The sequence below is a fragment of the Oncorhynchus mykiss genome, chromosome 9 (assembly GCF_057628025.1).
Source record: "Oncorhynchus mykiss isolate SJ-2025 chromosome 9, ASM5762802v1, whole genome shotgun sequence".
NCBI classification, from domain to species: domain Eukaryota; kingdom Metazoa; phylum Chordata; class Actinopteri; order Salmoniformes; family Salmonidae; genus Oncorhynchus; species Oncorhynchus mykiss.
In genome coordinates this window covers 81,630,685-81,647,398 of record NC_143030.1, presented here as the reverse complement: position 1 = coordinate 81,647,398, position 16,714 = coordinate 81,630,685, and the positions used below count along the sequence as shown (strand labels likewise).

The 16,714-nt window shown below is 41.5% G+C and overlaps 1 protein-coding gene and 1 long non-coding RNA gene across 10 annotated transcripts in view; both read right to left on the bottom strand.

Moving 5' to 3' along the window:
* LOC149981353 (uncharacterized) overlaps window positions 1-16,714 on the bottom strand; it is a 437,375-nt gene that overhangs the window by 26,915 nt on the left and 393,746 nt on the right. The gene's annotated exons all lie outside the window — the stretch shown is intronic.
* LOC110531290 (transcription factor E3) overlaps window positions 1-16,714 on the bottom strand; it is a 56,734-nt gene that overhangs the window by 24,975 nt on the left and 15,045 nt on the right. For 8 of the 9 annotated variants that reach the window (XM_090185554.1, XM_090185558.1, XM_090185556.1 and 5 more), the window contains 3 exons: window positions 10,374-10,487; window positions 1,797-2,037; window positions 651-875 (listed from right to left, as the gene is read on the bottom strand). In XM_090185554.1, the coding sequence (XP_090041680.1) occupies window positions 651-875; window positions 1,797-1,988 (417 nt within the window). In that variant the 5' untranslated portion in view covers window positions 1,989-2,037; window positions 10,374-10,487. Of the gene's footprint in view, window positions 1-650; window positions 876-1,796; window positions 2,038-10,373; window positions 10,488-16,714 lie in introns of those variants that run through there. The other variant, XM_090185569.1, reaches the window with a different exon arrangement.

Sequence of the window (16,714 nt, the reverse complement as noted above, 5' to 3'; positions counted from 1 at the left end):
GAACAGGGGTTCTCTCATGTAGAATAGAACAGGGGTTCTCAAACGTTTTGGGGCCAGGGACCACTTTATGCGATAGCAAAATTCATCAGGGACCCCCCCCCCCCCCCCCCTCCCACCCCTCATAATAGGAACACAACTGGAATAAAATCAAATCAAAAATACAAGGACTTTTACTAGGACTTTGACAGTGCGTGGACGGACAAACAGAGTCTCAGGCCCTGGGAAGGAGCATTTTAAAGCTTCTTGGTATCGAAGAGAAAATGGAGCACATTTCTACACATTTTGTCAATGGGGCAGAGAGATGTTGTTGTTGTTGCAGCTTTAAATCTAATATCCTGCAAATCTACACATTGTGTCATGAGGCAGAGAGAACATTTAGCAGTTTTAATTACAGTACATTTATGTTATTAAAAAAATAAAATAAATGGGGAATACACATATTGAGTTGAAAATGGATAATTGTTGGAGTCGTGTAGATACCAACATGAGCCTCCAGGGCCATGTTGCCTAGGGTTACGAACATACATTGTAGATTCATAATATGACATTGTATTGCATTACACTCCATACAACCTATTTCACGAATTCCTCGACCAAAATTAGTTTAATCTATTATTGTTAGTAATATTCATAAGAGATCTGGCCCGTACCTCCTCTTTGTTGGAGCTCAGGCTGAGCACAGCCAATGGGCTGCTAGGAGAGCTGCTGGCTGCAGGCTGGAGCTCGGGGGCGGATCCGGAGTGAGGTGAGGGGGAGGCGCCCAGCGTCTGATTGGCCAGTTTGTTCCCCACGGTGGAGGAGAGGTAGTGTTTAACCTGCTGTCTCTGGGAGGCCTGGAGGTGGTACTTAGTGGGGTTCTCCAGGTAGGTCTGAACCTATTGGAGAGAGAGTGAGAGAGAGACACTGGCGTTAGTTAGAGAGACAATGTAATACAGTATCTGCAACATCTCCCACTTCGATTTAAAACGTTTGTGGTCAAAAGCAAACCCAGTCCCCCCAAACCCAGTCCTCCCCAAACCCAGTCCTCCCCAAACTCAGTCCTCCCCAAACTCAGTCCTCCCCAAACCCAGTCCTCCCCAAACCCAGTCCTCCCCAAACCCAGTCCTCCCCAAACCCAGTCCTCCCCAAACTCAGTCCTCCCCAAACCCAGTCCTCCCCAAACCCAACCCAGTCCTCTCCAAAACCCAACCCAGTCCTCTCCAAAACCAACCCAGTCCTGCCCAAAACCAACCCAGCCCTCCTCAAGTCCAGCCCTCCTCAAGACCAGCCCTCCTCAAGACCAGCCCTCCTCAAGCCCTCCAGATGATGTATTGACAGTAGATGTAGGGAAACAGGGTGAAAGGGTTGTGATTCATACCCATGTTGCTGATGGTCTATGTGTTTGGGGGACTGCAGGACTCCTGCACTATAGTATCTTATCATTATCATGTCCGCAATTCTGGAACTCTCCAACTGTCATTTCTTTGACACACAAACAAACCAGGCGTTTCTAGTGAATTGCAAACCCAACAGCCCTCCGAGAGTTTCAGGAAAGTCATGACCTTACCTCGAGGACCTCCACAGGAACCTGAACAGGGGGTGGTCATATGACCTTACCTTGAGGACCTCCACAGGAACCTGAACAGGGGGTGGTCATATGACCTTACCTTGAGGACCTCCACAGGAACCTGGGCAGGGGGTGGTCATATGACCTTACCTTGAGGACCTCCACAGGAACCTGGGCAGGGGGTGGTCATATGACCTTACCTTGAGGACCTCCACAGGAACCTGAACCGGGGGTGGTCATATGACCTTACCTTGAGGACCTCCACAGGAACCTGGGCAGGGGGTGGTCGGGCTTCAGTATGCTCTGGGGCCATGGAGATGGCTGGGGAGGAGTCGGTGGTGTGTAACTGGGCCGAGGAGACCTGCTGCTGGGCCTCTCTCCTCTCCTGGTCCCTGGCCTGCTGGCGCATCAGCTCCTGCCTCATCAACACCCGAGACGTCATCACTGAGCTGGTGGAAGGACACGCCGTATCAGTGGGGGGTGAAGACAGGCTGCAGGCGGAGAGAAGGGGGACAGAGTCAGGTCAGCTTAAAAAACACACATGTTAAAACAGGCTACAGGGGCAGACCATGAAGGACGGAGTCAGGTCAGTTTAAAACCATATACAGTGCATTCGGAAAGTATTCAGACCCCTTCCCTTTCTCCACATTTTGTTAAGTTACAGCCTTATCATAAAATGGATTAAATAAAATGTTTTCCTGATCAATCTAAACACAATACCCCATAATGACATCACAATACCCCATAATGACATCACAATACCCCATAATGACATCACAATACATTATAATGATAAAGCAAAAACAGGTTTTTAGAAATGTTTGCTTATTTTAAAAAAAATAAAAAAAACAGAAATACCTTACTTAAAAAAGTATTCAGACCCTTTGCTATGAGACTCGAAATTAAGCTCAGGTGCATCCTGTTTCCATTGATCATCCTTGAGATGTTTTGACAACTTTGAGTCCACCTAAATTCAATTGAAAGTCCCCAAGAACACAGTCGCCTCCATCATTCTTAAAAGGAAGAAGTTTGGAACCACCAAGACTCTTCCTAGATCTGGCCGCCCGGCCAAACTGAGCAATTGAGGGATAAGGGCCTTGGTCATGGAGGTGACCAAGAACCCGATGGTCACTCTGACAGAGCTCCAGAGATCCTCTGTGGAGATGGGAGAACCTTACAGAAGAACAACCATCTCTGCAGCACTCCACCAATCAGGCCTTTATGGTAGAGTGACCAGATGGAAGCCACTCCTCTGTAAAAAGGCACGACAGCAAGAAACAAGATTATCTGGTCTGAAGTAAACCAAGATTGAACTCTTTGGCCTGAATGCCAAGCGTCACATCTGGAGGAAACCTGGCACCGTCCATACGGTGAAGCATGGTGGTGGCAGCATCATGCTGTGGAGATGTTTTTCAGCGTCAGCGACTGGGAGACTAGTCAGGATCGAGGGAAAGATGAACGAAGCAAAGTACAGAGATATCTTTTATGAAAACCTGCTCCAGAGTGCTCAGGACCTCAGACTGGGGTGAAGGTTCACCTTCCAATGAGACAATGACCATAAGCACACAGCCAAGACAACGCAGGCTTTGGGAAAAAGTCTCTGAATGTCCTTGAGTGGTCCAGCCAGAGCCCGGACTTGAACCCGATCTAACATCTCTGGAAAGAACTGAAAATAGCTGTGCAGCGACGCTCCCCATCCAACCTGACAGAGCTTGAGAGGATCTGCAGAGAAGAATGGGAGAAACTCCCCAAATTCAGGTGTGCCAAGCTTCTAGCAACATACCCAAGAAGACTCGAGGCTGTAATCGCTGCCAAAGGTGCTTCAACAAACTACTGAATAAAGGGTCTGAATAATTTATTTTGAATAAATTTGCGAAAATGTCTAAAAACCTGTTTTTGTTTTGTCATTATGGGATATTGTGTATAGATGGACGAGGGGCAAAAAACAATGTAATACATTTTAGAATAAGGCTGCAACATAACACAATGTGGAAAAAGTCAAAACAAATGTATTTGTCACGTACACATGGTTAGCAGATGTTAATGGTCACATACACATGGTTAGCAGATGTTAATGGTCACATACACATGGTTAGCAGATGTTAATGGTCACATACACATGGTTAGCAGATGTTAATGGTCACATACACATGGTTAGCAGATGTTAATGGGCACATACACATGGTTAGCAGATGTTAATGGGCACATACACATGGTTAGCAGATGTTAATGGGCACATACACCTGGTTAGCAGATGTTATTGGTCATCTGCTCCAGTTTCAACTGTTCTGCCTTATTATTATTCGACCATGCTGGTCATTTATGAACATTTGAACATCTTGACCATGTTTTGTTATTATCGCCACCCGGCACAGCCAGAAGAGGACTGGCCACCCCACATAGCCTGGTCCCTCTCTAGGTTTCTTACTAGGTTTTGGCCTTTCTAGGGAGTTTTTCCTAGCCACCGTGCTTCTACACCTGCATTGCTTGCTGTTTGGGGTTTTAGGCTGGGTTTCTGTACAGCACTTTGAGATATCAGCTGATGTACGAAGGGCTATATAAATACATTTGATTTGATTTGATTTGACATACACATGGTTAGCAGATGTTAATGCGAGTGTAGCGAAATGATTGTGCTTCTAGTTCCGACAATGCAGTAATAACCAACGAGTAATCTAACCTAACAATTCCAAAACTACTATCTTACAAGTGTAAAGGGATAAAGAGTCAAAGGATCTGAATCAATTCAGAAAGTACTGTATGTATAGCTGTCGTGTAGTTTGTGGTGTATTTATAGTTGTTGTGTAGTTTGTAATGTATTTATAGTTGTTGTGTAGTTTGTAATGTATTTATAGCTGTTGTGTAGTTTGTAATGTATTTATAGCTGTCGTGTAGTTTGGACTGATTTATAGCTGTCGTGTAGTTTGTAATGTATTTATAGCTGTCGTGTAGTTTGTAATGTATTTATAGCTGTCGTGTAGTTTGTAATGTATTTATAGTTGTTGTGTAGTTTGTAATGTATTTATAGTTGTCGTGTAGTTTGTAATGTATTTATAGCTGTCGTGTAGTTTGTAATGTATTTATAGCTGTCGTGTAGTTTGTAATGTATTTATAGTTGTTGTGTAGTTTGTAATGTATTTATAGTTGTTGTGTAGTTTGTAATGTATTTATAGCTGTCGTGTAGTTTGTAATGTATTTATAGCTGTCGTGTAGTTGGTAATGTATTTATAGCTATCGTGTAGTTTGTAATGTATTTATAGCTGTCGTGTAGTTTGTAATGTATTTATAGCTGTCGTGTAGTTTGTAATGTATTTATAGCTGTCGTGTAGTTTGGAATGTATTTATAGCTGTTGTGTAGTTTGTAATGTATTTATAGTTGTTGTGTAGTTTGTAATGTATTTATAGCTGTCGTGTAGTTTGGAATGTATTTATAGCTGTCGTGTAGTTTGTGGTGTATGTATAGTTGTTGTGTAGTTTGGACTGATTTATAGCTGTCGTGTAGTTTGGAATGTATTTATAGCTGTCGTGTAGTTTGGAATGTATTTATAGCTGTCGTGTAGTTTGGAATGTATTTATAGCTGTCGTGTAGTTTGGAATGTATTTATAGCTGTCGTGTAGTTTGGAATGTATTTATAGCTGTCGTGTAGTTTGGAATGTATTTATAGCTGTCGTGTAGTTTGGAATGTATTTATAGCTGTCGTGTAGTTTGGAATGTATTTATAGCTGTCGTGTAGTTGGTATCTTTTTGTTTTATTGATGTCATTTGTTCTGTTCTCAGGGCACCATTGTAAATTAGGGCAGTGGTCTCAATTGGGTTCCCCTGAATAAATACAAGTTCATTAAAAAAAACAAGACCTGTCAGTCAGTCTCCTTGATAAAGAGGCAGACCTCAGCGATAAATGGAAGTGATGATATTATGTAGTTACAACAATATGTAGCAAAGTTGAGGTCACAGTTCAGAATTTCTTGTTACATTAGAACAGATACATTATAGAAGAAGTCCGTTTACACAAGACAGAGACGACTGAAAGTACAGAAGACTGTTTCACAAGACTCTGTGGTTACATTTCCATTGAGAGAAATAACAGCTCATGACTCACTCACTGGGAAGCACCTGGATCTGAACTAAAGAAATACAACACACTAAACACACAGGGGATTTGTCTACCTTACACCCTAACCCTCTTCTGTAAACACCATCTTTCTCAAAGTGGATCCTTGATTGATTCAGTCACTGGGAAGCCCCTGGACCGAGACAAGGAGATGGCAGAATATAAACTCATCAGTGGCCCGTGGTTCTGAACTCATCAGTGGCCCGTGGTTCTGAACTCATCAGTAACCCGTGGTTCTGAACTCATCAGTAACCCGTGGTTTTGAACTCATCAGTGGCCCGTGGTTCTGAACTCATCAGTGGCCCGTGGTTTTGAAGTCAACAGTAACCCGTGGTTCTGAACTCATCAGTAACCCGTGGTTTTGAACTCATCAGTGGCCCGTGGTTCTGAACTCATCAGTGGCCCGTGGTTCTGAACTCATCAGTGGCGCGTGGTTCTGAACTCATCAGTGGCACGTGGTTCTGAACTCATCAGTGGCCCGTGGTTCTGAACTCATCAGTGGCCCGTGGTTCTGAACTCATCAGTAACACATGGTTCTGAAGTCATCAGTAACACATGGTTCTGAACTCATCAGTAACACATGGTTCTGAAGTCATCAGTAACACATGGTTCTGAACTCATCAGTAGCCCGTGATTCTGTGTAACCCACATCCATACCCACAAATGCAGTCAGAACCGGAACTAGCCACCTCGTCAGCAAAACATTTTAAGCGGTTCCCCCTCTTGGTAGCAGAGAGAATTTTTGTTAATTTGGTACCGTAATCTACACATTTTGCCATGGGTCATAGATAACATGTTGCAGTTTTAAAGCACGTTTCCTGCAATTATACACATTTGTGCCCCGATTCTTGAAGCTGGGCCTAAGACAAATTTTCCAACTTTTTTTTTTCGTCATCTAAATGTATTTCTTTGCAGAAACGCCTTTTTGAGCATGTGGACTTTCATGTGCCTTAATAACAAACCTGTATGTCATCTGTAAATATACAATCAAACGTGAAAATCACAAAGCTGTTTAGACACAAGAGAATATACAGAATGTCGGCTAGCCATGATTGGTTGAGATAATAAGGGGGGCTGGGACATTCACGAGAAAGTCCGTTCTGTCACTCAAGGCTTCTCTGTCCAATAGCACATCCGGCTCTCTGCTTAACGCAGACATTTGAAAGATCCATAACTCATATGTTCGTCATGGAAAGAGTAGCTACAGCTTTCAATTGTTTAAAAAATATATATTATCTTAATAAGTCAGTTAAGAACAATTTCTTATTTACAATGACGGCCTAGGAACAGTGGGTTAAGTGCCTTGTTCAGAGGCAGAACAACAGTTTTTTTTTCCTTGTCAGCCTCGGGGGATTCGATCTAGCAAACTTTTGGTTAATTTGTCCAACGCTCTAACCACTAGGCTACCCTGCCGCAATAACAGTGTAACCAGCTAGCTAGTCAGTAGCATGCAGTTAATGTTATAGGCAGCTAGCTAGTCAGTAGCATACAGTTAATGTTATAGGCAGCTAGCTAGTCAGTAGCATACAGTTAATGTTATAGCCAGCTAGCTAGTCAGTAGCATGCAGTTAATGTTATAGCCAGCTAGCTAGTCGGTAGCATACAGTTAATGTTATAGCTAGCTAGCTAGTCAGTAGCATGCAGTTAATGTTATAGCCAGCTAGCTAGTCAGTAGCATACAGTTAATGTTATAGCCAGCTAGCTATTCAGTAGCATACAGTTAATGTTATAGGCAGCTAGCTAGTCAGTAGCATGCAGTTAATGTTATAGCCAGCTAGCTAGTCAGTAGCATGCAGTTAATGTTATAGCCAGCTAGCTAGTCAGTGGCATACAGTTAATGTTATAGCCAGCTAGCTAGTCAGTAGCATACAGTTCATGTTATAGCCAGCTAGCTAGTCAGTAGCATGCAGTTCATGTTATAGCCAGCTAGCTGGCTAGCTAGAGACTGCTAACCATGTGTATGTGACAAATAAAATTTGATTTGATTTAGCTAGTCAGTAGCATGCAGTTAATGTTATAGCTAGCTAGCTAGTCAGTAGCATGCAGTTAATGTTATAGCTAGCTAGCTAGTCAGTAGCATGCAGTTAATGTTATAGCCAGCTAGCTAGTCAGTAGCATGCCGTTAATGTTATAGCCAGCTAGCTAGTCAGTAGCATACAGTTAATGTTATAGCCAGCTAGCTACTCAGTAGCATACAATTCATGTTATAGCCAGCTAGCTAGTCAGTAGCATGCAGTTCATGTTATAGCCGGCTAGCTAGTCAGTAGCATGCAGTTAATGTTATAGCTAGCTAGCTAATCAGTAGCATGCAGTTAATGTTATAGCTAGCTAGCTAGTCAGTAGCATGCAGTTAATGTTATAGCTAGCTAGCTAGTCAGTAGCATGCAGTTAATGTTATAGCCAGCTAGCTAGTCAGTAGCATGCAGTTAATGTTATAGCCAGCTAGCTAGCCAGTTGCATTCTGCTGTTAATATTGATTGTGAATGTGCTAAACCATGCATGATACGATACTAATCGTTGTCAGTTTGTCATGTTTAACTAGCTACTGAAAATAGCAACTGTTGTGTGAATGATAATCAGTTAGCAAGCTAATCAAACTAGTCACCTCCCCGACCAAGGCCCTTCTCCCCCGATGGCCCAGTTTGGCCGGGTGACCAGCTCTAGGAAGAGTCTTGGTAATTTCAAACTTCTTCCATTTAAGAATGATGGAGGCCACTGTGTTCATGGGGATCTTCAATGATGCAGAATTTTGCCTCGACACAATCCTGTCTCGGAGCTCAACGGACAATTCCTTCGACCTCATGGCTTGGTTTTTGTTCTGACATGCACTGTCAACTGTGAGACCTTATATAGACAGGTGTGTGTGCCTTTCCAAATCACGTCCAATCAGTTGAATTTACCACAGGTGGACTCCAAATCAAGTTGTAGAAACATATCAAGAACGATCAATGGAAACAGGATGCACCGGAGCTCAATTTCTCGAAAACCTGTTTTCGCTTTCAATTGTGGGGTATTATGTGTAGATTGATGAGGAAATAAAAGTATTTCATCCATTTTAGAACAAGGCTGTGACGTAACAAAATGTGGAAACAGTCAAGAGGTCTGAAAACTTTACGAATAATATATATATTAATTATTATTATTATTATTATTTATTTATTTTATCCAAGGGACTACAAAAAGGGGAGTTGCCCATTCCTCCACTAAACAGTCAGAAATTCCCACAAGATCCTGCTTGGCCTTGCGGAAACATTTACTATGTAAGGTTGTGTGAGTCTTTAAAGCACTGGGACGGCTCTGAACTAAACCAAACAACAGGGGGATATGTCTCCCCTACATCCTAACCCCCCCCCCCTGTCCCCCGTGTCCCCCGTCCCCCCAGTAAACATCATCTTCCTAAGGGCGGTACCAAATGCTGCCCAGTCACTCACTGGGAAGCCCCTGGATAGAGGAGACAAGGGGATCAGAATTACAAATTCGCGTTACCCAACAGGGAGGGATTTCCCAGTCAGAATTTCCCACAACATGATCACGCTTGAAATACCATGACCATCTAAAGGTTTTGTGTGAGTCTAAGTTAAAGATCAACATTACTATCTAAAGTTGTGAAAGTAAGATACTACCGTAACCTTCAACAAACGAACACAACCTCTCCCCAGTGGAAGTGAAGATATCTCATATTTGGTTATATACTGTTCGTGATACTAATACTATACACACGTTCATGCTGAGTCACTGGTGAATACACTGTGGAAACTCCCAGGGTACTGACTGAGACTGGAAATCACAGCAGTAACCTGATGCCCAGCTTCACACACATACATGCACACAAACACAGAGAGAAAGAGAGAGAGAAAGAGACAGACAGCAAGAGACAGACAGACAGACAGACAGACAGACAGACAGAGAGCGAGAGAGGGAGGGAGACAATGAGAGACATACAGCGAGAGACAGACAGACAGAGAGAGAGAGGGGGGAGAGACAGACAGACAAACAGCGAAAGACAGACAGACAGACAGAGAGCGAGAGGGGGGAGAGAGAGGGGGGGAGACAGTGAGAGACATACAGCGAGAGACAGACAGACAGAGAGAGAGAGGGGGGAGAGACAGACAGACAGACAAACAGCGAGAGACAGACAGACAGAGAGCGAGAGGGGGGAGAGAGAGGGGGGGAGACAGTGAGAGACAGACAGACATATAGAGAGAGAGGGGGGAGAGACAGACAGACAAACAGCGAAAGACAGACAGACAGACAGAGAGCGAGAGGGGGGAGAGAGAGGGGGGGAGACAGTGAGAGACATACAGCGAGAGACAGACAGACAGAGAGAGAGAGGGGGGAGAGACAGACAGACAGACAAACAGCGAGAGACAGACAGACAGAGAGCGAGAGGGGGGAGAGAGAGGGGGGGAGACAGTGAGAGACAGACAGACATATAGAGAGAGAGGGGGGAGAGTGAGGGACAGACAGACAGAGAGAGAGAGGGGGGGAGAGACAGACAGAGAGTGACAGACAGACAGAGAGAGGGGGGAGAGACAGACAGACAGAGACAGACAGTTCAGCCTCTCGCCCAGCAAGGCATGCACAGACACGCTACAGTTCTACAAATTGGACAGAGGGGAAAGAAACGAGAGAAAGGACAGAGATGAATGTGGTGTCTGGTCTCACCTAGAACAGTGTGTGTGTGCGTGTGCGTGTGTGTGTGTGTGTGTATTCACCTCAGAGTGATGGGCTGGCTTTACAGCTGGTAGAAGGTATCAGAGTCTGAAGAGAGGATGCTCTTGACCTCGATGTCCGCCTCTATCCCCGACTCAGGTAGGAGGGGCTTCACACTGGAAACACATACAACTACAGGTCAGTAACATACAACTACAGGTCAGTAATATACAACCACAGATCAGTAACATACAACTACAGATCAGTAACATACAACTACAGATGGGTAACATACAACTACAGGTCAGTAACATACAACTACAGGTCAGTAACATACAACTACAGGTCAGTAACATACAACTACAGGTCAGTAACATACAACTACAGATCAGTAACATACAACTACAGGGCAGGTCAGTAATATACAACTACAGGTCAGTAACACACAACTACAGATCAGTAATATACAACTACAGGTCAGTAACATTCAACGACAGGTCAGTAACATACAACTACAGGTAAGTAACATACAACTACAGATCAGTAACATACAACTACAGGGCAGGTCAGTAATATACAACTACAGGTCAATACCATACAACTACAGGTCAGTAACATACAACTACAGGTCAATAACATACAACTACAGGTCAGTAACATACAACTACAGATCAGTAACATACAACTACAGATCAGTAACATACAACTACAGGTCAGTAACACACAACTACAGATCAGTAATATACAACTACAGGTCAGTAACATACAACTACAGGTCAGGTCAGTAACACACAACTACAGGTCAGGTCAGTAACGCACAACTACAGGTCAGTAACATACAACTACAGGTCAGTAATATACAACTACAGGTCAGTAATATACAACTACAGATCAGTAACATACAACTACAGGTCAGTAACATACAACTACAGGTCAGTAACACACAACTACAGGCCAGTAACATACAAGTCAGTAACATACAACTACAGGTCAGTAATATACAACTACAGGTCAGGTCAGTAACATACAACTACAGATCAGGTCAGTAACATACAACTACAGGTCAGTAATATAGAACTACAGATCAGTAACATACAGATCAGTAACATACAACTACAGGTCAGTAACATACAGGTTAGTAACATACAACTACAGGTCAGTAACATACAACTACAGGTCATTAACATACAGGTCAGTAACATACAACTACAGGTCAGTAACATACAAATACAGGTCAGTAACATACAACTACAGATCAGGTCAGTAACATACAACTACAGGTCAGTAACATACAACTACAGATCAGTAACATACAACTACAGGTCAGTAACATACAACTACAGGTCAGTAATATACAACTACAGGTCAGTAATATACAACTACAGATCAGTAACATACAACTACAGGTCAGTAACATACAACTAAAGGTCAGGTCAGTAACATACAACTACAGGTCAGTAACATACAACTACAGGTCAGTAACACACAACTACAGGTCAGTAACATACAGGTCAGTAACATACAACTACAGGTCAGTAACATACAACTACAGATCAGGTCAGTAACATACAACTACAGGTCAGTAACATACAACTACAGGTCAGTAACATACAACTACAGGTCAGGTCAGTAATATACAACTACAGGTCAGTAACATACAACTACAGGTCAGGTCAGTAATATACAACTACAGGTCAGTAACATACAACTACAGATCAGTAACATACAACTACAGGTCAGTAACATACAACTACAGGTCAGGTCAGTAACATACAACTACAGGTCAGTAATATACAACTACAGATCAGTAACATACAACTACAGATCAGTAACATACAACTACAGGTCAGTAACATACAACTACAGGTCAGTAACATACAACTACAGGTCAGTAACATACAACTACAGGTCAGGTCAGTAATATACAACTACAGGTCAGTAACATACAACTACAGATCAGTAACATACAACTACAGGTCAGTAACATACAACTACAGGTCAGTAATATACAACTACAGGTCAGTAACATACAACTACAGATCAGTAACATACAACTACAGGTCAGTAACACACAACTACAGGTCGGTAATATACAACTACAGGTCAGGTCAGTAACATACAGGTCAGTAACATACAACTACAGGTCAGTAACATACAACTACAGGTCAGTAACATACAACTACAGGTCAGTAACATACAACTACAGGTCAGGTCAGTAATATACAACTACAGGTCAGTAACATACAACTACAGATCAGTAACATACAACTACAGGTCAGTAATATACAACTACAGGTCAGTAACATACAACTACAGATCAGTAACATACAACTACAGGTCGGTAATATACAACTACAGGTCAGGTCAGTAACATACAGGTCAGTAACATACAACTACAGGTCAGTAACATACAACTACAGGTCAGTAATATACAGATCAGTAACATACAACTACAGGTCAGTAACACACAACTACAGGTCAGTAATATACAACTACAGGTCAGGTCAGTAACATACAGGTCAGTAACATACAACTACAGGTCAGTAACACACAACTACAGGTCAGTAACATACAACTACAGGTCAGTAAAATACAACTACAGATCAGTAATATACAACTACAGGTCAGTAATATACAACTACAGGTCAGTAATATACAACTACAGGTCAGTAACATACAACTAAAGGTCAGTAACATACAACTACAGGTCAGGTCAGTAACACACAACTACAGGTCAGTAACATACAACTACAGGTCAGTAACATACAACTAAAGGTCAGTAACATACAACTACAGGTCGGTAATATACAACTACAGGTCAGGTCAGTAACATACAGGTCAGTAACATACAACTACAGGTCAGTAACATACAACTACAGGTCAGTAATATACAGATCAGTAACATACAACTACAGGTCAGTAACACACAACTACAGGTCAGTAATATACAACTACAGGTCAGGTCAGTAACATACAGATCAGTAACATACAACTACAGGTCAGTAACACACAACTACAGGTCGGTAATATACAACTACAGGTCAGGTCAGTAACATACAGGTCAGTAACATACAACTACAGGTCAGTAACACACAACTACAGGTCAGTAACATACAACTACAGGTCAGTAAAATACAACTACAGATCAGTAATATACAACTACAGGTCAGTAATATACAACTACAGGTCAGTAATATACAACTACAGGTCAGGTCAGTAACATACAACTACAGATCAGGTCAGTAACATACAACTACAGGTCAGTAATATACAACTACAGATCAGTAACATACAGATCAGTAACATACAACTACAGGTCAGTAACATACAGGTTAGTAACATACAACTACAGGTCAGTAACAAACAACTACAGATCAGGTCAGTAACATACAACTACAGGTCAGTAACATACAACTACAGATCAGTAACATACAACTACAGGTCAGTAACATAATACTACAGGTCAGTAATATACAACTACAGGTCAGTAATATACAACTACAGATCAGTAACATACAACTACAGGTCAGTAACATACAACTAAAGGTCAGGTCAGTAACATACAACTACAGGTCAGTAACATACAACTACAGGTCAGTAACACACAACTACAGGTCAGTAACATACAGGTCAGTAACATACAACTACAGGTCAGTAACATACAACTACAGATCAGGTCAGTAACATACAACTACAGGTCAGTAACATACAACTACAGGTCAGTAACATACAACTACAGGTCAGGTCAGTAATATACAACTACAGGTCAGTAACATACAACTACAGATCAGTAACATACAACTACAGGTCAGTAACATACAACTAAAGGTCAGGTCAGTAACATACAACTACAGGTCAGTAATATACAACTACAGATCAGTAACATACAACTACAGATCAGTAACATACAACTACAGGTCAGTAACATACAACTACAGGTCAGTAACATACAACTACAGGTCAGGTCAGTAATATACAACTACAGGTCAGTAACATACAACTACAGGTCAGTAACACACAACTACAGGTCAGGTCAGTAACACACAACTACAGGTCAGGTCAGTAACGCACAACTACAGGTCAGTAACATACAACTACAGGTCAGTAATATACAACTACAGATTAGTAACATAGAACTACAGGTCAGTAATATACAACTACAGGTCAGTAACATACAACTACAGATCAGTAACATACAACTACAGGTCAGTAACATACAACTACAGGTCAGTAACATACAACTACAGGTCAGTAATATACAACTATAGGTCAGTAATATACAACTACAGATCAGTAACATACAACTACAGGTCAGTAACATACAACTAAAGGTCAGGTCAGTAACATACAACTACAGGTCAGTAACATACAACTACAGGTCAGTAACACACAACTACAGGTCAGTAACATACAGGTCAGTAACATACAACTACAGGTCAGTAACATACAACTACAGATCAGGTCAGTAACATACAACTACAGGTCAGTAACATACAACTACAGGTCAGTAACATACAACTACAGGTCAGGTCAGTAATATACAACTACAGGTCAGTAACATACAACTACAGGTCAGGTCAGTAATATACAACTACAGGTCAGTAACATACAACTACAGATCAGTAACATACAACTACAGGTCAGTAACATACAACTACAGGTCAGGTCAGTAACATACAACTACAGGTCAGTAAAATACAACTACAGATCAGTAACATACAACTACAGATCAGTAACATACAACTACAGGTCAGTAACATACAACTACAGGTCAGTAACATACAACTACAGGTCAGTAACATACAACTACAGGTCAGTAACATACAACTACAGGTCAGGTCAGTAATATACAACTACAGGTCAGTAACATACAACTACAGATCAGTAACATACAACTACAGGTCAGTAACATACAACTACAGGTCAGTAATATACAACTACAGGTCAGTAACATACAACTACAGATCAGTAACATACAACTACAGGTCAGTAACACACAACTACAGGTCGGTAATATACAACTACAGGTCAGGTCAGTAACATACAGGTCAGTAACATACAACTACAGGTCAGTAACATACAACTACAGGTCAGTAACATACAACTACAGGTCAGTAACATACAACTACAGGTCAGGTCAGTAATATACAACTACAGGTCAGTAACATACAACTACAGATCAGTAACATACAACTACAGGTCAGTAACATACAACTACAGGTCAGTAATATACAACTACAGGTCAGTAACATACAACTACAGATCAGTAACATACAACTACAGGTCAGTACCACACAACTACAGGTCGGTAATATACAACTACAGGTCAGGTCAGTAACATACAGGTCAGTAACATACAACTACAGGTCAGTAACATACAACTACAGGTCAGTAATATACAGATCAGTAACATACAACTACAGGTCAGTAACACACAACTACAGGTCAGTAATATACAACTACAGGTCAGGTCAGTAACATACAGGTCAGTAACATACAACTACAGGTCAGTAACACACAACTACAGGTCAGTAACATACAACTACAGGTCAGTAAAATACAACTACAGATAAGTAATATACAACTACAGGTCAGTAATATACAACTACAGGTCAGTAATATACAACTACAGGTCAGGTCAGTAACATACAACTACAGATCAGGTCAGTAACATACAACTACAGGTCAGTAATATACAACTACAGATCAGTAACATACAGATCAGTAACATACAACTACAGGTCAGTAACATACAGGTTAGTAACATACAACTACAGGTCAGTAACAAACAACTACAGATCAGGTCAGTAACATACAACTACAGGTCAGTAACATACAACTACAGATCAGTAACATACAACTACAGGTCAGTAACATAATACTACAGGTCAGTAATATACAACTACAGGTCAGTAATATACAACTACAGATCAGTAACATACAACTACAGGTCAGTAACATACAACTAAAGGTCAGGTCAGTAACATACAACTACAGGTCAGTAACACACAACTACAGGTCAGTAACATACAGGTCAGTAACATACAACTACAGGTCAGTAACATACAACTACAGGTCAGTAACATACAACTACAGATCAGGTCAGTAACATACAACTACAGGTCAGTAACATACAACTACAGGTCAGTAACATACAACTACAGGTCAGGTCAGTAATATACAACTACAGGTCAGTAACATACAACTACAGATCAGTAACATACAACTACAGGTCAGTAACATACAACTAAAGGTCAGGTCAGTAACATACAACTACAGGTCAGTAATATACAACTACAGATCAGTAACATACAACTACAGATCAGTAACATACAACTACAGGTCAGTAACATACAACTACAGGTCAGTAATATACAACTATAGGTCAGTAATATACAACTAC